General features: G+C 45.2%; 1 protein-coding gene and 1 pseudogene across 4 annotated transcripts in view; one reads left to right on the top strand and one right to left on the bottom strand.

Moving 5' to 3' along the window:
* Window positions 1–25,714, bottom strand: part of LOC139245448 (calcium/calmodulin-dependent protein kinase type II subunit delta) — a 539,947-nt gene that overhangs the window by 133,091 nt on the left and 381,142 nt on the right. For all 4 annotated transcript variants that reach the window (XM_070871166.1, XM_070871168.1, XM_070871167.1 and 1 more), the window contains exon 9: window positions 19,957–20,051. In XM_070871166.1, coding sequence (XP_070727267.1) covers window positions 19,957–20,051 — 95 coding nt within the window. The remainder of the gene's footprint in view (window positions 1–19,956; window positions 20,052–25,714) is intronic.
* Window positions 24,204–24,441, top strand: LOC139251851 (U2 spliceosomal RNA; annotated as a pseudogene).

The raw sequence follows: 25,714 nt of genomic DNA, 5'->3' as shown, positions 1-25,714 counted from the left end.
TCAGTGTAAGGATGAGGAGGATCAAGAGGATGTAGATAGAATGGGAGAAGTCCACTTAGGAAATATGTACCTAGAACTCTTTGTAGATGGATCTCGGAGGTACATTAGAGGGGAACCTTGGACTGGATGGGTGGTAGTGGATAATGAAGGAAGGTTCGCGCTGAATGGCGGCTGCCAGGAGAATGCTCGGTGCAGGTGGCTGAGCTTACAGCTCTAACGGAAGCTCTAAAAATAGCAAGGTAACAGAGCGTAAATATTTATACGGACAGTCGCTATGCCTTTGGCATAGTACACGTTTTTATGGCTGCCTGGAACAGGAGAGGATATATTACATCCTCCGGAGGACATATACAGCATGAGGAATTAGGGGATTGGTAGAGGCCGCAGGGCTCCGCACAGAGGCCGCAGTAATAAAAATAAAAGCGCACCGCAAGGTAGAATCTCTGCAACAGTTAGGGAATCAAAGAGCCGATGAAGCTGCCAAATTGGCAGTTGAATCAAAGGGGTTGGGAGAAACAGTTCCCATAGCCAGTTGTGCTATCGGGCAGAAGAAAGTAAATATAATAGAATTGCACAAGGAAACACACAGAGAAGAAGTACAGGAATGGGAAAATAAAGGTGCAACAAAGGGAACAGACAATCTCTGGCGTTGGGGAGACCAGGTGGCTGCCTCAAAATGTATACAACACATCCTGCTAGGAATATATCACGGCCGAGCACATACTGGCCAATCCAACATGATAGAGAAAATCGGAAGATGCTGGTGGTGGCCAGGGATGGGGAGAGATGTAGCCAAGCATTGCCAGAAATGTGTTATATGCGCCCAGTATAATGCCGGGAAGCCCATAAAGGTACAAATGGGACACCAGTTAAGGCCCACAGGGCCGTGGGAAAACCTACAGATAGATTTTACTGGACCCCTCGCGAATTCTAGGGGAAAAACATATTGGGCTAGATTTTCCATTATTGTGCAGATTGCCCAAAAATGGGCGTTATTTCCAGCGTTGACTTTTATTATGGGTTTTGCGATTGCTGGATTATCAAAACACCAACTTTCCACTTTATAAAATGGGGTTACTGTGAGCGATGTGAAATGGGTGTTAGTGGTAAGTTTTTTGCCCTTCAGCCGTAAAATGTCGGCATCATAGCAACGTCATGACAATGGTCGTTTCCCACAGTTCAGAAGGTCAGGGGTCATCAATACATGCGCAGAAGAGGAAAGAGAGAGAGAGGAACTAAAAGTGTATGTGGGTGTGTTGTCTGGTTGTTTGGCTGTTGTGGGAGGTAGGAAAGAGATTTAGCAGCAGTAAAAAGAATTGAGAGCACAAATAACTTTGTTTGCACGGAGATTTTGGGAAAAACAATATAATTAAAATGGAAGACATGGAGGAGGTGACACAGCACGATGTGGAGGGTGAGGACACTGGCGAGAGCAGTGAGGTGGGAGAGGAACTATCTTTTGTTGTTACCTTTTGCAGAAGAAGCCTTCGAAGAACAGGGCCAAGTAACGGCGCATGGGTGGCAGGCCACCAGTCATCAGCAAGCTGACAGACATCGAGGGGCAGGTAATGGCACTACTGGGGAGCCACCCCCGGTCGGCCACGCAAGCAACAGCAGAACCTGATGTGATGCCATGTGAGTAAAGTATACACCACTGCGTGATGTAAAGTCAATAGATGCCACACCCACTCATATTCGACCAACAATATATGATAGATGACTGATAAAAGTGTTATCTAAATAATGATGGCCTCATGAAAATCACTGTTTGGCAGAATTTAGTCATTTTCATGAAATGTGATGTCTGTGATGATTTTGGTGGTGCTTTTGTCATGCAAATGTTGTGTGTAGCGTTTGAATCACCTTGTGACCCGAGTACCCACTTCTCCCCTAATAACCTCATTCATGTTTTGTAGCTCAGCCAGCAATGCAGTCACATGCAACACCACCAAACTAAGGTGCAGATCTGGCAACGGCCTCGGCAGGGGATCGTCATTCTGGTGCTGAGGACTCCCAAATCTCGCCCATGGAGCTGCAGGGTGCCTTCTCCACTGATGACAGTGCTGACTTTGAGGATCCTGCATCAACAAGCTCCATCATCTATGCAACCCCGATGATATCTAGTGCTCCTGCGGCCATGTCCTCCACTGTGGAGGTACTGGGCCCAAGCACTTTGCTGCAGGGCACCCCAAGTTTCTCCATGCCGACACTGACCCTGTGGTTCAACGCAGCAGATCTGAGTGGGGACATTTTTTCATTTGTCCAGGAGGAATGTTGACATAAGTCAGCAGCTCCTCCAGACAATGGGAGGCATATCCCAACAGTTGGCCAGCATGTCCGCAACCATGACCGAGTATGTGTCGTGGATGGTGGAGGCCCTGGAGGTGATAGTCAGGAACACTGGTGCCAGAGGGCTACCAGTGGTCCTGGAGCGCGGCACTGCACTCCAAGGGGCCGCACCCCCATTGCCAGTATCCGTCCTCTCCAGTATCCGGCCAACCAGCGGATCTGCTGTCATCCCCCCCCCCAATGAAGCAGCGCCTGAGGAGCACTTCAGCAAGGTGACTTGGAGTCAGGAGAGAAAGGGGTAGAGGTGGGGAGGAGAAGCGGGGCGGGGGGAGGGGGGGGCGGAGAAAGGAAAGTGAGATGCATGGCCGCAGGAGTTGTATTGGTCACAGTATTTTTATGTTGCTGTTGCTATTTTGTTGGGAGATTTGGGGGAGGCGGGGGGGGGGGGAGGGGAGTACCTTGTTTTTTTGCATTTATGTTCCATGTTTATGAAGTTTTGTTGGAAATGTTAACAATTTAATGAATTATATAAATGTTATAAATTTGTTGTGGGGTGGAGGGGTGGAGTGGTTTTTTTACAGTTATAATTATGATTTTATGTAAATGTTCTAATTAAATGCTTTTTATTTCACATATCCTTGTTGCGCATTGTCTCAGATAGCTGCATTGTTACACAGTGGTGATTCCTTAACATGAAAGGGGATAATTCAACCTCACTTGAATCAACTTAAACGGTCACCAAAGTAATGCAAACCATTCATTTATGAGCTGCAGACTCAGCAGTCTTGCAGCTTTGTAAATACTACCAACGTTATTTCAAGCAAAGCGCTCATTTATGAGCTGCTGACGTAAGAGTCTTGCAGCTATGTAGCCACCAGGGGCCCTTTCCTGCGGTCGAGAGGGACGGGAGCATGGTTTCATCATCAGCCTGATTGTGTGGCCCGAGGTCAGCATCCACATCCACTTCCTCGTCCTCCTCTTCCTCTCTCTCCTGAGGTGGATCGGCAGTCCCTTCTGGCAATTCTTGTCCCCTCCTGATAGCCAAGTTGTGCAGCATGCAGCACACCACCACGAATTTAGCTACCTGCTCAAGGTAGTATTGTAACCCACCTCCTGAATGGTCCAGGCATCTAAAGCACTGCTTAAGCACTCTAATGGTATTCTCGACGATATTGCATGTGGCTATGTGGCTCTTGTTGTATCGATTCTCGGCTTCCGTCTGCGTGTTACGGAGGGGTGTCATCAGCCACGTGGCGAGGCCATATCCTTTGTCACCAAGCATCCAGCACTGATCTTGTGGCTGACTGGTACACATGTCAGATACAGCACTCCCATGCAGGATGTGAGCATCATGGATGCTGCCCGGAAAATTTGCATTTACTGCCATTATAATTTGCTCGTGATCGACAACGAGTTGCACATTCAGGGAGTCGAATCTCTTTTGGTTCTGAAAAACCTCTCCATCCTGAAAAGGTGCCTGCATGGCAATGTGCGTACAGTCTATTGCTCCCTGCACCTTGGGGAAGTTTGCAATTCTGGAGAATCCTAGAGCCCTCTCAGTCAGTGCCCCCCCTGGTCATAGGGAAGCTGATGAAGTCCATCCTGCGCGCGTAAAGGGCTTCAGTCACCTGTCGAATGCAGCAATGTATGACATGCTGAGATATAGCGCAAATGTTGCCAGCTGAGGCCTGAAAAGAACCCGATGCGTAGAAGGCAAGTGCCGCAGTGATCTTGACCTCAACGGAAAGTGCGGTCCTGATAATGCTGGTAGGCTGCAGATCTCCCCTACTGAGCTGTCATATCTCACGGATAAGCTCTTTCCGGAAGCGCAGTCTCCTAAGGCACGAGTTACTGGACAAGTTCAGGTAAGTCCGCTTCTCCCTGTAAGGGCGTGGGGTGTAAGTTCTCGTCCTCCTCAGTAGTCTGCCACCTCTTTGATTGGGCACATACTGCTCTTGAATATACCTTCTGTGTACTCTAGTCTGCAGCATGTGCGTTGTCATCAAGACAGGCTGAGAAATTCCAGGCCCCATTACAATATCAGTATTATACCTATTGTTTACAAACAATAAATTTACCTACTAAGATACTTAAAATAAATTCAAATCGGCCACAGTATAAGATGTTCGTTTAGATGTTTAAATCACTTAAAAGAACTCCACAGAACATCCAAACTCCCCAGAAGCTGAAGCAGCCTTTTATATGAACCAACCTCCGATTTACAAAATGGCATCCATACCGCTGGGTTTAGTTCGGGTGAGAGCAACTTTTTCTCAGCGGCTTTTTCGGCGAGCGATATTTCCGGCGAGATATGGGCGAGGTGCCGAAAGTAACACTCGGCAATATTATGGGCGTTAGTTTCGACCATTCTGATCTTTACGGCAAAAAAAGTGGGCGGGCGGTATTATTAATTCTCGGTGTTAAGCACATGCCGAAAATAACGCTGGCCGATAAGTGAGCGATACATGAGCATTAGTTTCCATTTTGTTGCTAAATGGGCGATATCTAGGCGTTATACCTCATCTCAGCGTTAAAATGGATGTTAAGTGGGCTGTATCGATGCAAAAATAATGGAAAGTCTAGCCCATTGTCTAATTGTGGTAATTGATCAATTTACACGATGGGTGGAAGCCTTTGCCACAAGGGGTTGCACTGCTACCACCGTAGCAAGAATATTTGCAGAAGAAATAATCCCTCGTTGGGGTGTTCCCCTTCAGTTAGACTCAGATCAGGGGACACATCTCACCGAGATGGTGATCCAACATACATGCGCTTTGCTAGGGATTAAGCAACGATTCCACATCGCATACCACCCGCAAAGTTCAGGGATGGTGGAAAGAATGAACCGAACTCTTAAATTGTATTTAGCTAAACTATTGAGAAGACCGGGAAGGGATGGGCAGATTTGCTCCCCGGTATTCTAATGAGACTTAGGTCCACCCCAAATAGAACGACAGGACTGACTCCCTTCAAATTGGTGATGGGTAGAGCTATGAGACTACCGGAGGGAATAATGTCAGGAGGGGAGGATGTAGGACTGACAAGGGATAGAGTCAGGAGGTTATTAAACAATTATGTGAGCTATTGCATACCTTAAAGCAAGAAACGCGGGATCAACAAATAATTAAGGATATTACACAGGATGCAGATAAGCAACAGGGAAACATCCCTGGGGTGGTTGAGAAGGTGATGGTTAAGATAACCCCTGAAAAACCAGGATTTGTACCAAAGTGGCAGGGCCCATATGAGGTGCTTATGACCAGTGACACCTGCGCATGGGTAGACATGAGAGCAAAGGCAAGATGGAAGCATTGGCTAAAACCGTACCAATGATTAACCGGTGACGACCAGATTATCTTTTCTTACAGATGAGTGGCGATCTTGCTAGCATACCATATGACAAAACTGAGGAGTACTATATAAGACACCGGTTCTGGGAAAATAAACTCATTGACAGAATTATATGGTCAATAGTGGGGACCATAACGATAGCTGTAATATTTGTGCTGTTTTGGAAAGTCTGGATAGAGAGAAGACAGTGGACAGGCAACAACCACCAGCAGGAGTTAGAGCTGGTGCAAGTATAAAATGCAGTTAATGATAACATTGGTGATCGGGATCCTCCGGGGTAGCATGGGTACCAGTTTGGAGGTATACTATAACCCTGATCTTGGGAGCTGCATCAATGATACTACCATATCCATGCCAGCTGATACTGGACTTCAGCTGACATGTGAAGGCCCAATAATAACCTTCTATTCATGGAAAGATCTGTCCCACGGCTCTTCCCCCACACCAATGGGGAATCCATTGTGGTGAGGTGGAATAAGGATGGCAGCCAAGTGATCTACAGCACGATGGGTAGTAGTTACCCACAGACAGCACAGACTTGTCAGGTCTGGGTGAAATGCGAACCTAAAACCACAATGAGACACCGTAAAAGGAATTCAGCTTCGGGCTCCTCGTCCTGTGTTAACCCACAAGGGAAGTATCCACAATTGATGCTGGCCCCAGGGGCGAATGAACCATGGGAAACTTTATATTACGATAATACACCCGTTAACACAAATAATAGCCAAATTAAATGGCAAGAGACGACAGTAAGAAAGTGTACCAAGAGACATAGAGATGTTGGGATAGAATGCCGGAGAGATAGTAAGAAAACGTAATGTGTAACATGCTTAGGGACATCTATTCCAGTCATAATGGCAATATGACACTAAACAGCAGTAAGGAACAAGCCAGGGAGAGTGTGACTCGGGAACGCCAAAACGAGAAACATCTGATTGCGCAGACAATGCAGATCCCCCGACTAAGACAACGACTAAGTTTAAAATAACCGGAATGACACTGTCAAGAACGTCACTGTAGTGTATGGATAAAGAGTCAGATTGAACACTGTGAGCTCAAAGTAACGTGTGACCTCAGTCTTTTATTGCAGGTCTCCAGAGTGCCTCTCCAACCTGTGACGCCTTCTTAAATACCTGTGCTCCCAAGGGATTATGGGATCCTTTGGCACTCCAGGGGATGAGCCCTCTGGTGGTTGTAAAGAGAAAATACAAGTCCACATAGAAAACAACATTCCCCCGCAAAGTCAATAGTGTAACTATTTACAATGTGAGTCGATCTGGGGCCCTTCTTGCCCTGGTTGATCGTCTCGATGTGAAAGCTGGTGTTGTTGAATCATTTGTTGGGCCCTCGCTGGGCTGCTGTGCAGCTGACCTTGCTGGGCTGCCTGGTGTGTTGGGCCCTGCAGGGCTGCTGTGGATGATGGGTTCTGCTTCGTGGTCAACCGCGGTGTCGGTTGCCACTGGTGTACGTGTTGGGGATCAAAAAAGGTAGGGTCCGAGGTGGGTTGCTCAGGGTAGTCCGTGAATCTGAGTTTGATTTGGTCCAAATGTTTCTGATGAAAATGAGTCCATTTGAAAGTTTCACCCAAAACACCCTGCTCCCCTCTTTGACCACGACAGTGCCGGGAAGCCACTTAGGACCTTGTTCATAATTTAAAACAAATACAGGATCATTGATTTTAATCTCGCGTGACACATTTGCGCCATCATGGTATGCACTTAGTTGAAGCCGCCTGCTCTCTACCTGTTCATGTCGATCAGGGTGAACTAACGAGAGCCTTGAGTGCTCTTTTCATGAGCAGTTCAGCAGGTGGGATCCCAATGAGTGAGTGGGGTCTCGTGCAGTAGCTAAGCAGGACTCAGGATAGGCGAGTCTGCAGTCAGCCTTCAGTTACCCTCTTCAAGCCTTGCTTGATGGTTTGTACTGCTCTCTCTGCCTGACCATTGGACGCTGGTTTAAAAACGGGGCATATGTGACATGTTTGATCCCGTTCTTTGAACTCGGCACTGGCAAAACAAGGCCCGTTGTCGCTCACCAGGACATCGGGTAAGCAGTGTGTGGCAAACATGGCCCGCAGGCTTTCAGTAGCGGCAGCAGACGTGCTAACTGACATTATCTCACATTCAGTCCACTTGGAGTACGCGTCTACAACCACAAAGAACATTTTACCCAATAACGGGTCTGCATAGTCGACGTGTACCCTAGACCACGGTTTGGAGGGCCAAGACCATAACCTTAGCGGCGCCTCCCTGGGTGCATTGCTTAACTGCGAGCATGTATTAAATCTGTGAACGCAGGACTCTAAGTCCGCATCGATACTGGGCCACCACACGTGGGATCTGGCTAACGCTTTCACCATTACGATGCCTGGGTGGGTACTGTGGAGGTCATTGATGAAGGTATCACTGCCCTTTTTGGGGACCACTACTCGATTGCCCCACTGAAGGCAGTCTGCCTGTATAGACATTACATCTTTGCACCGCTGGAACGGCTTTATCTCTTTCTGCATTTCCACTGGGCCACTGGACCAGCTCCCGTGAAGCTCACAGCTTTTGACTAGAGATAATAAGGGGTCCTGGCTTGTCCAGGTTTTGATCTGCTGTGACGGGTGATTGCTCACTCTCAAATGCTTCCATACCATGGCTAGATCTGCGGGCTGCGCCATTTCCACCCCCATGGTGGGCAATGGCAGCCTACTGAGAGCATCGGCACAGTCTTCTGTCCCTGACCTGCGGCGGATGGCGTAGTTGTATGCGGACAACGTGAGCGCCCATTTCTGGATGCGGGCCGATGCGTTGGTATTTATCCCTTTACTCTCGGAAAACAGGGATATAAGTGGCTTATGGTCAGTTTCCAATTCGAATTTTAGCCCGAACATTTCTTTACCCCATAGACATATGCTAACACTTCTTTTTCAATCATGCTGTAGGCTCTCTCAGCCTTAGACAGACTCCTGGATGCATAAGCAACCGGTTGCAGTTTCCCGAAATCATTAGCTTGTTGCAATACACACCCGACGCCATATAACGACGCATCACATGCTAGTACCAAATGCTTACATGGATCATACAAGACAAGCAATTTGTTTGAGCATAACAATTTTCTCGCTTTTACAAAGGCATTTTCTTGGCTTTTGCCCCAAACCCATTCGCCCCCTTTTTGTAGTAAGCCATGTAGTGGTTCTAGCAGGGTGCTGAGATCCGGTAAGAAGTTAGCAAAGTAGTTCAAGAGTCCCAGAAACGACCGCAGCTCCGTCACATTCTGTGGCTTCGGTTGGCGTTCTCGATTGCCTCCGTCTTCGCGTTGGTTGTTCCTGATGCCGTCCGCCGCCTTCCTCCTTCCCAGGAACTCCACTTCAGGCACCAGGAAAACACACTTCGAGCATTTTAACCTGAGCCCCACATGGTTGAGTCGACTAAGAACCTCCTCCATGTTCTGCAGATGCTCGCCTGTGTTCCGACCTGTGACCAAGATGTCGTCCTGGAAGACCACGGTGTGCGGGATCAACTTCAGTAAACTTTCCATGTTTCTCTGGAATATCGCCGCCACTGATCGGATTCCAAACGGGCACCTGTCATAAACAAAAAGACCTTTGTGCTTGTTAATGCAGGTGAGGGCCTTCGATGATTCCTCCAGTTCCTGCGTCATGTAGGCTGAAGTCAGATCCAGCTTCGTGAACATCTTTCCTCCCGCCAGCTTTGCAAAGAGGTCGTTGGCTTTTGGTAGTGGGTATTGGTCCTGCAGGGAGAAACGATTGCTAGTTACTTTGTAATCGCCACAGATTCCGACGGTGCCGTCTCCCTTGAGGACCGGGACAATAGGACTGGCCCACTCGCTGAACTCGATTGGTGAAATGATGTCCTCTCGTTGCAGCCGGTCGAGCTCGATCTCTACCCTTTCTCTCATCATATACGGTACTGCTCTCGCCTTGTGATGGATGGGTCGCGCCCCGGGAATTAGGTGGATCTGCACTTTTGCTCCTTGGAATTTCCCGATGCCTGGTTCGAACAGTGAAGGAAATTTGTTTAAGAGCTGGGCACTTGAAGTGTCGTCAGGGCAATAGCGCTCGGACGTCGTCCCAGTTCCAGCGTATCTTTCCCAGCCAGCTCCTGCCGAGCAGCGTGGGACCATCGCCCGGTACCACCCAGAGTGGTAGCTTGTGCACCGTTCCATCGTAGGAGATCTTTACGATAGCACTACCGATTACAGGAATCAATTCTTTTGTGCAAGTTCTTAGTTTCGTGCGAATTAAAGTTAAGACTATAGCCTTGAGGCCTTGTTGCACCACAACCTTTCGAAAGTCTTTTTGCCCATGATGGACTGGCTTGCGCCCGTGTCCAGCTCCATTGACACCGGGAGTCCATTTAGTTCAACATTCAGCATTATCGGGGGGCAATTCGTGGTGAATGTGTGTACCCCATGTACCTCTGCCTCCTCTATCTGAGACACTGTTTCATTGTTATCCTCCTCTGCAACATGGTGGGTTGCTGGTTTAACAGACTTAGCAGCTTGCCTGCACAATCGTTGGAGGTATCCCATTGTTCCACAGCCCTTTCAAACGTATCCTTTGAATCGGCATGAATGGAAACGATGATCACCCCTACAGCACCAACAAGATGTTAATGGCCTTGCATTCATCACCCTTGATGGTGGACTCAGGCATCTGCTGACGTGTAGCCGCAGGTATGGGTGACCTGCCCTGTACATTACGATTCCAAAACAACATCACTTTGTTCACAGTACTTGTAGTAGCACTTGTGTTCTGAGAGATTTGCTCAGTATGGTCACTGGTGGCAATGAACGCCTGGGCGATCGCTATGGCCTTACTCAAGGTTGTGGTCTCTACAGTCAAAAGTTTGCGAAGTATGGTTTTGTGGCCAATGCCAAGTACGAAAAAGTCTCTGAGCATGTGCTCCAAATGTCCTTCAAATTCGCAATGTCCTGCAAGGCGTCTTAGCTCGGCGACATAACTTGCCACTTCCTGGCCTTCAGACCTTTTGTAGGTGTAGAATCAGTACCTCGGACCAGTATGCACAAATCGTCGTACAATTTCTCCGTGGGTTTCGCTGGAGAGAGCGTTTGGCAGCGCTCTCTTCCCCATCTAGCTCGTTGGCCACAAAGTATTGGTCGAGTCACTCCACAAAGGTTTCCCAATCATCTCCCTCCGAAAATTTCTCCAGGATGCCCAATGTTCTCTGCACCTTTTAGGTTTGCTATCTGTATCTCATCGCCAGTTGTTGTGTATGGAGAAAGAGTCAGACTGAATACTGTGAGCTCAAAGTAACATGTGACGTTCGTCTTTTATTGCAGGTCTCCAGTGTGCCTCTCCAACCTGTGAAGCCTTCTTAAATACCTGTGCTCCCAAGGAATTATGGGATCCCTTGGCACTCCGGGGAATGAGCCCTCTGGTGGCTGTACAGAGTAAATACAAGTCCACATATATAACAGTCACAAAGGTGCATACAAAAGGGGAAAGAGGGAATTGTCCTGTGCATAAAGTAGGAACAGTGCCTACAACCACCAGGCATAACGGTGGTAACAAGGGACGAGCCTACCACCACATACACAACAACCACATCACAGGCAGCTGAACTAGATACACTGTCAGTGCCTGTTATGCAGGTTCAATGCCCAGAACACACACCTGGGCCACAAAATGGATTAGTGTTAGTAAAGCGTGAAGAGATATTATATGACCATGAGTTGGTACCCATTATGTTAAATTAGACTAATCTGGAACTCCCTGAATGGTATTCTAAAAGAACGCAGCAGTTGTACCGAAGATTGGACAAAAAATCCTCAGACAAAGTAACTATGCCAAAGTGGTGCCAATTAGGTCCCGTTCTCACAGACGACATAAACGAGCCCTGGTAAATGATGCAGCTACGGTCTTTAACACCAGAATCTCAGTGGCAAACACCAGTGATTTGGCAACTTTGGATAATAATTTAGCTTCTCGTATTAAGGAAATTTTGCATCAACAAAATCAGAATCAAGGTTCACATTTAACAGAGGATTAAGTGCTGACAATTAGATTATAGGACATAGCAACGGTTCTTGAGGCCCACACACAGACCATTAATAAGCTCATCGAGGAAGATCATGTAGCCTATGACGAAACAGTTAAGATTGATGCCTGCAGTACATTCGGGACCTGGGTAGTGGAACAGACAAGGGAAAATTTGGCACAGATCCACAGAGGGGAGGTTCTCCTGTGGGTCAGCAATGACCAATTGGTCAATTTGACCATGCACTCGAAGGAAATACAAGGGTGCCAACTCAGGGATGATACACATATGTCCCACACAAGTGGAATACAATAATGTAAAGGGGGGCTAGTAGGATTGGTACTGGTCATCCCAGTAATTATGGAAGGAGATAACCCAAAAGAAGTGTATGAAGTACAAAATATAGGGATTATTAGAGAAAGTGTGTGTATATATCATGAGACGCTACCATATGCTGTAACTTATAGAGACAGTTTGACAGGAACAAAATTGGAAGGATGTGTTACTCTTCAGGGCACCACAATATGCCCTCACAAAATTAGTTATGGTCCTGAGATGGCTTACGGATTTAATATTACTAATACGCAGGTAAATTGTACCATGGAAACCGTGGGCGCACAATGGGGAAAGTCACATGTGGCGTATGTAAGCAACAAAGAATACTGTATAACGACTAATCAGAAATCCTTTAAGTACAATCAACAGGAATGCCAGATCCCCACTGCTACATTCTGCTTTGTTCCGGAAATACCCATGAGAATTGAAAAGGAGGAATTGGTAGAAATAAATCAAAGAGAGTCAACATTGATACAGGTGTCTGGAGACATAAAGGAGGAGCTCACCAAGTACGTGAACATGTTTGGATACGAGGTGCCCCCGTTACCAGAACACCTTGTCAAACTGCGAGAAACAGTTGCCAAGAGTCAGAGAGTCTACTATACTCTCAGGCAGAACAATCAGGACATTCGGAAGGATATCGAGGACATTAAGGTCACCACATCATGGGATGACCTATGGAACTGGGGATCAAACATTCAAATTCATCCTTGGATAAAGATAATATCTCGTACTTATCGTGATTCAATTACTGATTGCAAACACAAGAAATATAGCACAATGTGCTGCAATAAGAAAATGACTGCTAGTAAGGGCAATTAAGGCTAGGTCAACCTTGGGGTGGGAGGACTTTTATGAGCAGAGGACGGACAAGGGGCGCACTGTTTGAGGTTTGGAGAGACACGTGATAGTATTCCAGGCTATATGGCCACTGGTCAAGGAAAAACGGAGGGTGTTCTTTAACAAATCTCAACGGTATGCCCTGCTTGTGTATAGCCAAGGGCCATAAGGAGGGATTGTAAGGGTTAAAAATAATAAACAGCAAAATTGTAGAAGCAGCTGAGCTCATGGGAAAGGAACAGTTTTGGCTGATAAGAGAACGAAAGACAGAACTCAAGGGAGTTGACAACACCTACTAATAAAATCTCCAAGGATAGTAGGAAATAAGCTGTCTGGAAATATAGACAGGATGCCTGACAGTTGCATATGAAATATTGTAAGATTGCCAAATAATACTATATAAACATTGTTGATTTGTGGATCAATGAAGTCCCTCTTGGGAGCGATCAACAAGGGTTCTTCCCCTGCATATGCTTGAATAAAGATGGTTTCGAACCTATCTCTGGAGTCTGTCATCAATCGGGCGTCGATCCTCTTTCAGTGGGTCCGCTCGAGAAAAAGGAAGATTTCTCCAAAACAATATACCTCTAGAAATAAACCCTAGTGCTTGGTTTGCTTTTTTTATGGTCTTGCTAGCCTGTGTCACAACCTTTAGTGATTTGCATATTTGTACTCGAAGATCCCTTTGTTCCTCTAACCACCTAGACTCTTACCCTCCAAGTAACAACTGACCTCCCCTTTATTCCTACCAAAATGTAATACCTCACATTTATCTGTGTTGAACTTCATTTGCCAATTATATGCCCATTCTGCAAGTTTATTAATGTCCTCCTGTAATCTGTCGCAGTCCTCCTCAGTATTGACTATTGCTCCCAATTTGGTGTCATCCACAAATTTAGAAATTGTGTTTTTGATTCCAAAGTCTAAATCGTTAATATAAATCGTGAACAACAATGGTCCCAGCACTGATCCTTGTGGAACACCACTACCCACCTTCTGCCACTGTAAATAGCTACCTTTTTACCCCTACTTTTGGCTTTCTGTCTTGAAGCCAGCTAGCTATCCATTCTGCTACTTGTCCCTTGACTCCACATTCTCTGACCTTGTTCATCAGTCTATTATGGGGTACCTTATTGAAGGCCTTTTGAAAATCTAGATAAATTACATCTACTGCTTTACCATTGTCTATTCTCTCTGTTACCTCTTCAAAAAATTCAATGAGGTTGGTCAAGTTAGGCTTTCCCTTTTGAAATCCATGCTGACTATTCGTTATTATATTTTTGCTTTCTAGATGTTTCTAACGAGCAGGGTGGATAAGGGAGAAACAGTGGATGTGGTGTATTTAGATTTCCAGAAGGCATTCGATAAGGTGTTACATAACTGCACAGGATAAAAGCTCACGGGTTGGGGGTAATATATTAGCATGGGTAGAGGATTGGCTAACTAACAGAGAATCGATAGTGGGGATAAATGGGTCATTTTCCGGTTGGCAAACAGTGACTAGTGGGGTGCTGCAGGGATCGGTGCTGGGTCCTCAACTATTTACAATCTATATTAATGACTTGGATGAAGGGACCGAGGGTAATGTAGCCAAGTTTGCTGATGATACAAAAATGGGTGGGAAAGCAAATTGTGAGAACACAAAAAATCTGCAAAGGGATATAGACAGGCTAAGTGAATGGGCAAAAAATTGGCAGATAGATTATAATGTGGGAAAATGTGAGGTTATCCACTTTGGCAGAAATAATAGAAAAGCAAATTATAATTTAAATGGAGAAAAAATGCAAAGTGTTGCAGTAGAGAGAGACCTGGGGTCCTTGTGCATGAAACACAAAAAGTTAGTATGCAGGTGCAGCAAGTAATCAGGAAGGCAAATGGAATGCTGGCCTTTATTGCAAGGGGGATAGAGTATGAAAGCAGAGAAATCCTGGTACTGTACAGGGTATTGGTGAGGCCACACCTGGAGTACTGCATACAGTTTTAGTCTCTGTATTTAATGAAGGATATACTTGCATTGGAGGCTGTTCAGAGAAGGTTCACTAGGTTGATTCCGGAGATGAGGGGGTTGACTTATGAAGATCGGTTGAGTAGGCTGGGCCTCTACTCATTGGAGTTCAGAAGAATGAGAGGTGATCTTATTGAAACTTTTAAGATAATGAGGGAGCTCGACAAGGTGGATACAGAGAGGATTTTCCATTCATAGGAGAAACTAAAACTATGGGACATAGTCTTAGAATAAGGGGCCGCCCATTTAAAACCATGATGAGGAGGAATTTCTTCTCTCAGAGGGTTGTAAATCTATGGAATTCTCTGCCCCAGAGAGCTGTGGAGGCTGGGACATTAAATATATTTAAGACGGAGATAAACAGATTTTTGAGCGATAAGGGAGTAAGGGTTATGGGGAGTGGGCAGGGAAGTGGAGCTGAGTCCATGATCAGATCAGCCATGATCTTATTGAATGGCAGAGCAGGTTCAAGGAGCCAAATTGCCTTCTCCTGCTCCTATTTCTGATGTTCTTATGTTCTTCGATTTTCCCCTTTAGTAGGGATTCCATTATTTTTCCAACCACCAATGTTAAGCTGACTGGTCTATAATTCCCTGGACATGTTCTATCCCCCTTCTTAAATATAGGTATTACATTAGCTATCCACCACTCCACTGGCACTACACCTTTTTCTAATGAATTATTAAATATGTGCAGTAAGGCCTCTGCTATCTCTTCCCAAGCTTCTTTTAAAATGCGTGGATGCAATCCATCTGGACCAGGGGTTTTATCCTCTTTGAGTTTGATTAGTTTACTTAATGTATCTCCTCTTTTTATTTTAAATGTACATATCTTATTACTCGTAAGTCATGCAATGTCATGTCCACCTGTTCTACCTCCTTGGTAAATACTGAAGCATAAGAACATAAGTATTAGGAGCAGGAGTAGACCATTCGGCCCCTTGAGCTTGGTCCGCTATTCAATGAGATCATGGCTGATCTTCTACCTCAACTCCACTTTCCTGCACTCACCCCATATCCCTTGATTCCCTTAATATCCAAAAATCCAATGCTCTGTCTTGAATATACTCAAAGACTGAGCATCTATAGCTCTTGTTTAATTATGTGTTGAAATTGGAAGAAACATTGGCAAATGCTGGACGTGAGTGATTGCGAATTGGGCGGGATGAGTACATATTCCTTTAAGAATTGCCTTCGACTGAGAGAAAAAATTTGTTCGAAGTGAATCGCGATGGTTCCCTCGCACACCCACTGAGGGCCGAGGAAATAAGGATCTCTCCTGGTGACGGGACCCACAGATGCTATAATACGGAGGCTTCAAGCATAGCTTCAATACATCTCTGTACTATGTGGGTGTCCTCAGCTTTGAAGGAGTAGTAAAGAATGGTCTTGTGGTAGAGCTGGAACAGCGCAAAATAATTATTTAATATTTCTGCCATCTCTCGATCATTACCTGTGGTATTATCCTGTTTATCTCTTAATGGTTCTATTCCTATTCCAACCTTCCTTTTTTTTTTTAAATTGATGTGCCTGTAAAATATTTTACTATTTTGCTTTATGTTCCTTGATAAATTAATTTCATAGTTCCTCTTTGCTTTTGTTTTTTGGTCTTCTGTGCTAATCTTTTTGTATTCTCCCTTATCATGCGCTCCCCTGCTGTGTATGTTCTTAATGTATGCCTCTTTCCTTATCCTTAATTGTTCCCTTAAGGCTTTATTCATCCCTGGAATCTCATTAGTGTTTAGTTTGTTCTTTCCTGCACTCTGTTGAACACCGTTTTGAACGTTTCCCTTGCCATCAATGTCCTCCCTTACTTTATTATTTCCTATGCTTTCTTTTCCTGTGTTTTTTACCAATACTGTTGCCCATTTTATTTTCACGTTTCATTCTCAGCCCTTCAAAATCAGCTTTTTGCCAATCTATTACCCTGATTTTCATCATACTTATGTCCTTCTCAATTATCATCTTAAAGCGTATTATATTATGGTCGCTATTGCCTTGATGTTTCCCTACTTTTACTTCTCTTATCTGCTCTGGTTCATTCCCCACTACTCGATCTAATAGCGAATCCTCCCTTGTTGAGCTTTTTTCTTATTGGTTTAGAAAGAAATGCAATACACATTGTCTTATCGACTTTACCTACCTCTTCTATCCAATTAATATCAGGATAGTTTAAATCCCCCATGATTATTATTCTACATTTTTTACTCAAATTTCCCTAATTTGTCTGCATATTTCTTCCTCCACCTTCCTTCCACTATTTTGTGGTCTGTAGACGATACCTATCAGTGTGATTGATCCTTTATTATCTTTTATCTCTATCCATATGGATTCTAGTTTTGTCTTGCTGATAGCTGCATCACTTTTTTCTACTGCCATATGTTATCCCTAATAAGTACAGCTACTCCACCTCCCCTGTTTCCCTCTTTATCTTTTCTAAATGTGTTACAGCTTTCAATCTTTAATTCCCAGTCCTGATTTTTCTTTAGCCATGTCTCAGTAATCTCAACGTGTCTGATTCCTTGCAACGCATGATTGCCTCCAGCTCCTCGGTTTTATTATGGACACTGTGTACATTGCTGTACAGACAGTTTAACTCATTTTTAATAGGATTTCCTCTCAATTTATGTTTAACCATCTTTTTAGACTCTTTTCCTGTGTTGTTTAAATTTAGGCTGGGTACGTTTCTTGTAGATCTCTCCCCCCATCTTTCTAGTTTAAAGCTTTTGCCACCTCCCTATTTACCCTTTCTGCTAGGACACGCGTCCCATGGAAACATAGAAAATAGGTTCAGGAGTAGGCCATTTGGCCCTTCGAGCCTGCACCACCATTTGATAAGATCATGGCTGATCATTCACCTCAGTATCCCTTTCCTGCTTTCTCTCCATACTCCTTGATCCCTTTAGCCGTAAGGGCCATATTTAACTCTCTCTTGAAAATATCCAATGAACTGGCATCAACAACTCTCTGCGGTAGGGAATTCCACTGGTTAACAACTCTGAGTGAAGAAGTTTCTCCTCATCTCAGTCCTAAATGGCTTACCCCTTATCCTTAGACTATGTCCCCTGGTTCTGGACTTTCCCAACATCGGGAACATTCTTCCTGCATCTAACCTGTCCAGTCTCGTCAGAATTTTATACGTTTCTATGAGATCCCCTCTTATCCTTCAGTGAATACAGGCCCAGTCGATCCAGTCTCTCCTCCATCCCAGCTCAGGTGGAGACCGTCCCATCGAAATTCTAGACCTGATGGCATAGGCAGCTGAAGGCACAGCCGGCAATGGTGGAGTGATTAAAATTGGGGATGCGCAAGAGGCCAGAATTGAAGGAGCGCAAAGATCTCGGAGGGTTGTAGGGCTGGAGAAGGTTACAGAGATAGAGATGGAAGTGGGGCAAAGCTATGGAGGGATTTGAAAGCAAGGATTGTAATTTTAACATTCAGGCACTGCTGGACCGGAAGCCAATGTGGATCAGCGAGCACAGGTGTGATGGGTGAATGGGATTTGGTGCAAGTTAGGATATAGGCAGCAGAGAATTGGATTGAACTCAAGTTTATGGAGGGTGAAGATGGGAAACCGGCCAGTAGAGTGTTGAAATAGTCAAGTCGGGAGGTAACAAAGGCATAGATGTGGGTTTCAGCAGTAAATGAGCTGAGGCAGGGATGGAGTTGGGCAATATTACAGAGGTAGAATTAGGTGGTCTTGGTGATGGAGTGAATATGTGGTTAAATACAACACCAAGGTTGCGAACAGTCTGGTTCAGCCTTAGATCGTTGCTAGAGAGAAGGATGGAGTCAGTGGCTAGGGAACAGAGTTTCTGGTGCGGACCAAAAACAATGGCTTTGGGCTTCCAAATATTTAGTTGAAAGAAAGAAATCTCTGCTCATCCAATACTCATCCAAACAATGTGACAAATTAGAGACAGTAGAAAGGTTGAGAGAGGTGGTAGTGAGGTAGTCCCACCCAGCTGGACGACAGAGGAGAGGCATTGGAGGAGGCTGATGTGGTCAACCGTGTTAAAGGCTGCAGATGTGGAACATAATTCAACCATCTGTACTGGCTAATGATATAGTTTTCCCCACCAATCAGAGGAAGTCCAGCAGCCAGAAAATAAAGTTGTGAATTGCATGCACACTGGTTTGTTGCCACCAGGATGTAGAAATGGCTCTCAAAGTAAAGAAGGCAGATTCCACTTCACTGTCCTGAACCCAGGATACTACAGAATTGCTTTAGTAAGGCAATTCTGTAACAGAAACACAGAATTTGTGGTCCCGATGATGGGATTTAGCGTATGCGCAGCCTAATAGAGAAATCCTGAAGTTACGGTCTTTCATTCATTGCTGTTCCACAGGCTGCACTGTGCATGCCCCACAGTTTGCACAAGGGGATCATCTTTGCCAATAGAAGGGTGAAGCAGAGAAAATGCTCATTCGTTAACTGGACATAACTGGACATAAAATGTCTCCAGGTTTGTGTGAAGCTTCACTATGAGAATTAACCTTACATAAGATCAATCCACCTCTTTTGGAGACTGGAATCAAAGAACAGATTGAATCTAATTAGTTGAATGTTCATCAATATAATCCAGCTTTAAGATGAAAGCCTTTGTTGTTTTTCTTTTCTCCCTTCTACTTCTAGGAATGCTAGATTTCAAGAGATTTAAAAAAATCTGCATATCAAAGTAAACAGTTTTATTTCTTGAACAGCTTAAAAGTCTAATCAATAATGACAATTTACACTTTCTCAGTTATCACAACATTACTCCAAATGAGATCGTGCCAGGATTCAAAGGCAACATGAGCACTGCAAGTTTGAATTTGGATATATTCAATAGAACAGTGTGTTGATTGATCAATGCACCGGGTTAGGTGCAAGCCAAAAAGATTGCTGGCTGTAGTATTTGGTTTTGTACATTGGGGATAGGGAAAAAAACAAAGAAAAAGAAAATTCGAATGTAGGTGGCACCTACAAATGCAATGTGTATCTTTTTAAATTTAAAAAGCATTTTGAGTGATAAATAACACATTACATATGAGGCAAGCAGAGGTAAATAATAAAAAAATCTACATGCATTCATTGAACATTTTCAAGTACTTGAAAGAGTTAGCAGGAGGTATTCAATTTACTCACATCATAAGCACCAGCCTTGATCTGCTGGTACAGCCTGTGCTGATCTTCATCCCAGAAAGGAGGGTAACCAACCAGTAGTATGTATAGAATAACACCTGCCAAAATTAAGGAAATACTAAATGTCTAAACTGTATTAGTGTGGCTAAAGTATAGCTAGGCTGTCAAACAGAACAGGATGAGACCTTAGTAATGTTATCTTTGAAAAAATGCAGACCGATATTTAATTTTAAAACAAAACGTTTCAACTCAATCAAGGATGTCACCTTCTCAGTGTTTGCTACATAATCAGGCCTATGTAACTTGAGCTTTTCCCTGTGTCCAGTTGCGTGTGCATTTTGGCTGCCGCTTCGGACCCGAGCCATTCACTTCTATTTCCACTCTTCTTATGTGGATCGGTGTCAAATTTATTTGTTTGGTCTTAAAACACTCCTGTGAAGCGCCTTGGGACATTTTACTACGTTAAAGGCGCTGTTAAAGTACAAGCTGTTGTTGTTGTTTGAGGCTGGGAAATAAACACACCCCCTCACTGATATGTAGCTCTTTCCAGCACCCTTGCTGCAAATTGAAAACTAGGGTTACTAGGAGCGGAGGGCTGTTTCTGCGCAGCTGTAACCCCAAATATCTTGGCCTTCAGTTTTCAAGAAATATAGGCCTAGAAATTCCCTACCTTAGCGCCACCAGTTAGTGCTGGAATCATGGCGAAAAATGGAAGCCACCAGTGTAGTGCCCTTCTCTGGCACGGGACTCAGCGGCCGCCATTTTGCTGAGGGCTTTAGTGCTGCCGATAGGAGATGTAAATGAAGAGAGCGTGATGTGCACATCGACTTAAAGTCATGCTCTGCAAACTTCAACCTCAGCGCTTGGTTCTAAGCTCACTCTGAAAAGCGAGTGTTCAGCAGACTGACAGAGCACTGTCTGCACTTCTTAAAGGGAAACACACATCTTTCAACTAAGTTTGCATTTAAACTTTCGGACATGATTTTTTTAAAATTTTACTGAAATAGTGGCTTGGTGCAATACATGTTAAAAGTTTTTTTTAACGTGTGCAGGGAATGCTGCTCAATGGTTACAAGGCCTCAGATGGCAAAGAAAGGCATCTGAGAAGACAGAAAATGTTGGAAATACACAGCATGTCAGGCAGCATCCAGAGAGAGAGAGAAACAGAGTGCACATCTCAGGTCGAGATGCTGCCTGACCTACTGAGTATGTCCAGCATTTTATGCTGTCATTTCAGATTTACAGCATCCACTGACAGAGAGAAGATGATGATGCAGAAGAGAAAGAAGCAGAAGAAAGGATGCAATCCAGACAGCCCCTTTCTGGCCAGGATATCTGGGATGGAATCATCCGCCTGCAGTACCAGTGATCACAATCCCAATTCCCTTTTCAACATTTGTCCCACACTTTCGCTTCCCTCTGTTACTGACCATCACAGCGTCCTATTAGCCACAATGCTGAAATACAAGCCATCACAAAGCAAACTTTCCAATCCAACTTTTTATATCTATCCATCCAATGTGACATCAATAAATCAACTCATCACCCTTACATATTCCCTTAGTGAGCTGTAAGGGCTAAAAATTGCCTATTTTTACGATTTTTTTTTCATTTCAGTAGGTAGTTCCTCTTTAAGAGACTGCACTGCTTTCTGAAATGACAGTCTTGCTTTCAGAGCAGCCTGTTCTTGCTGCAACGATGCCTGGACGAACGCCACCAGAATGGCATTGCAATGCAAGTTTAGCACTTGGCTAATGTCTATTAGCTACCAGTGCCAATTTACCAGTCCAGTCAGTGCCACTATGTGGAGTGAAAAGAAAAGGGTTTCTCAGAAACCACCACAGCCAAGACTAAGAGCTCAATTTTCCCTGGTGATTTGCCCCATTTTTTTGGTGTCAGTTAAAAAATTAAAGCTTCCCCAAGGAATCTGCACCAGCGTAACGGAGTTAGTTACGATTTTTTTAGGTTAGGTTTTTTTTGCGTAACCCGATGTCTGAGCTAGTTTGTGTCAATTATGGAAGTTTGCCCCCAAAAAATGTCTCCTAGGACGGCGCATCTGACCAGTCCCGAAAAACCTTCTGGTGAATTAAGAAAAAGCAGCGCACATTGAAAAATTGGCACAGAAAAATAACACAGAATTTTGGAGGGAGTCAAGAAGACTTAAGTATACATAAAAGAGATTATGTTTTTTTAACCTTATAACGCAGTAAATGGAAGTTTGATGGAATTCTGTAACTTTTCATATTCTTTCAGTTGACATGCCACCACAGAACATCTGCAAACAGCGCTCGAGGGTCAGAGCATCGGTCAGCAGAATTGGTCCCGTGCCCGGACACAGGGGCTTGGCACAAAAGCGGGGGGGGGGGCTTGGCACAAAAGCGGGGGGGGGGGGGCGGGAGGGAGGGAGATGGGGGGCTGTGGAAGGCGATCGGAAGGGATCAGAAGCCTGCACTACCCATCAAATCAAGCCCGGGTGGGTGTGGGTTCTGTGGAAGGCAATCAGAAGGCATCACAAGAGCGAACTATGTATCAAATGTAGCCCAGGGGGGTGCAGTGTTCCCGATCACTGCACCTGTTCAGGCCTGGGTGTGGTCCATACCGACCTGTGGGGAGAGAGAACAAATAACCTTGCCCTGCCTGCCTGCCATTTTGAGCTTCTAGCAAAGGTAAAATTTAAGCATGGGGGCAATACTGACAATGCCATACCTTGTTGCAAGCCTTTGGCATCATGGTGTGGTGGAGGAGACAACTGATTCAACGGCATCGCATAAGGAACCTCAGAGCCTGTAGGGTGATAGGCAGGAGGCCTCACCCATGTCGGGTATATCGAGACAGGTGTTCGTACCTGCATCTGAGTGATGGAGACTGTGTTCAGTGTTTCTTCATTTCTTTGGGTGGAACTTATGTGTGACCTCTGCTGGTGTCCAGCACCTGCCATCTGCCCTCAATCACAGTAACTAGTGCTCCACTTCATCCTGTAATAAATTCTTGGTCCTAGCGCCGCGTTGCATCTTGTATCGCAGCTCCGATTTTTCCAATTATAATTAAAGTTCTTACACAGCACTCAATGTTCTCACACACACAACTGGCTCTTTAAAAATGGCAGATTGCAGACCGGAAGCTGTACTGTGTATGCATAATACTCATGTCAAAAACGTCCTTTTTTTTCGAGCATGCGCAGAAGGCCGACATCATTTTTTCGGCGCAGACACTAGACTCCACCTCCCAAGGCTGCTGGACAGGCTGCGTGGCGCCAATTTTGAAAAATGCAGTGGGGAAACTTGGCACATTTACTTTTGGAGTAGTTCTGGCCTAGAAATATGGGCTTAACTCTGGCAATATGCCAAAAACCAGCTTTGTGCAAAATTGAGCCCGAAGGACCCAACCTCTCGATACAAATTGTGCATCAGCCTATAAAAGTGTGACTGAACATAACAGAGACATAAAAGGGGTTAGCAATTCTACTAATTCTAGGATTGCGTACTGCAATGCAACTGGATTCTCATTAATGGAAATACCCAGGGTTAGACTTTCCACTAGAGGGCAATCGCCCCAAAAAATGGGCCTTGTTCCAGCGATGTAGGACATTTCAGCCTTACTGATCGCCGGTACAAGACCCATTTATTTTTGTGCAATTTTCCACTTGGCCTTAGGCCGGCGATGTGGAATGGGGTGATATGATTTTCGGTGAAGTCGCGTTCGTCAACCCAAAGAGGAAGTCAAAAAGCTTCCCTAGCAACGGGCTTCTGGGCATGTGTAGGAGGTCAGGGGTCATCCACACATGCGCAGAAGGCACAGGGAGGGGCAGAGAGAGAGAGATAGGATAGAGAGAGTGGAGGAAGGCAGAGACAGAGAGATAATTGTTCATTGTATGTTATATTGTATAAAATGTTTGTTCATAGTTGGGGGTGGGTGGGTTGGGTGGGGAGGAGGATGTTTGAAAAGAATTCCGTTTGCAATAAATTTTGTTAATGATTTTAACAATCGTTGTTCATTCGCTGATGAGGTTAATTAACTTAGGCATTTTGAATAATTTAACATCTTTATTCTCTTGCAATAACATTACTTAAGTTAAGCATTAATGCAAATGCTGCACTACAAAGGACAGGCCAATGCAGGCAAGGCTAAAACATAACGCAAATGCAACTTTTGTAAAAACATAATTGTTAATCTAAATGTAAATGTGACGATCCCCAATGTAAGTTCATGCAAAGCGTTCCTTTATCAGTTGCTGACGCAACAGCTTTGCTATCGCTTCTCGGCCTTTTGGCTAAGATCATGCGTAACTGACCTGACAGGGGAGTAACCATGACCCCAAAGTGGTTCTCCCTGGATCAGGAAGGTGGTTCTCCTATGCTTTTTGGAAATAGGAGGTGGGTGGGGTGGCTTGACCCATCCACCTCCACGGAGGTGTGTGGGGGGCCTGACCCATCCACCTCCATGGCACGAACCTGGTATTGCAGTACTTCCAGGAACGGTGCAGTGGCTCTAGGCCTTTTGGCTAAGAGCATTGGCACAGAGTGATCGTTGATGTGTGCAAGGTGACCTCTGGCGTTTGTGATTTGACAAAGAATTGGAACGATTGGCTACGAATTAAAAAAAAAAACAGCTTTGCGGCCAGGTAACTCCCAAGGGGTACCGTTCTTCTGTGGGCCTGGGGGTGGTAGAACCATGGCTACATCGCCAGGCTGGTCCTCCCCGAAGTCCTCACCAGCCTCCTGTTCCTCCTCCTCCTCCTCCTCTTGCTCCTCGCCGGCTGGCTCTTCCGTCTCCCTTCCTTCTGGAGGTGGACCTGCAGCCCCATCAGGCATTAGTTGTCTTCTCCTTATAGCTAGGTTATGCAGCATGCAACACACCACAATAAACTCAGCGACCTGATCAGGGTGGTACTGTAGGCTGCCACTAGAATGGTTCAGCCATCTGAAGCGCTGCTTTAGGACTCCAATTGTCTTTGACGATGTTGCGTGTCACTATGTGGCTTTCATTGTAACATTTCTCTGCTTCAGTGATGGGATTACGCAGTGGGGTCATCAGCCAACTGGCAAGGCCATATCCCTTATCCCCCAGCATCCAACTGTGACCTTCTGGCTGATTGACAAACAGGTCAGGGATAGCACTCTCACGTAGGATGCACGCATCATGGATGCTGCCAGGAAATGTAGCATTTACTGTCATGATTATTTGTTTGTGGTCGACAACAAGCTGCACATTTAGTGAGTGGAATTCCTTTCTGTTACGAAACACCTTCGTGTTCTTTAAGGGGGCTTTCAAGGCGATATGCCTGCAGCCTATTGCTCCCTGCACCTTGGGGAAGTCTGCTATTCTGGAGAAACCCAAAGCCCTCCCGGTCTGTGCCTCCCTGTCAGAGGAAAGCTTATAAAGTCCATCCTGCGAGCATAAAGGTCTTCAGTCACCTGCCGAATACAACAGTGTGTGGCGTGCTGAGAGATAGGACAGATGTCGCCAGTTGAAGCCTGAAAAGATCCCGAAGCATAGAAGGCTAGGGCTGCAGTAACCTTCACCTCAATGGACAGTGCAGTTCTGATAGTGCTGGAAGGCTGAAGATCCCCCTTGATGGCAAATTTCATCGATGATCTCCTTCCGAAAGCGCAGCTTCCTTAGACAGGCGTTTTCAGACAAGTTGAGATAAGATTGCATTTCTTTGTATCTTTGTTGGCTATACGCTCGCCTCCTCTGTCTCCGTCTATGCCTTACTCTGCCATGTCTTAGATTGATCCTTTCAGAAACCAGTTTGGGAGCA

Source organism: Pristiophorus japonicus, chromosome 2 (genome assembly GCF_044704955.1).
Source record: "Pristiophorus japonicus isolate sPriJap1 chromosome 2, sPriJap1.hap1, whole genome shotgun sequence".
NCBI classification, from domain to species: domain Eukaryota; kingdom Metazoa; phylum Chordata; class Chondrichthyes; family Pristiophoridae; genus Pristiophorus; species Pristiophorus japonicus.
The sequence above is the reverse complement of the archived record's forward strand: the minus strand, read 5'-3'. Positions and strand labels throughout refer to the sequence as shown.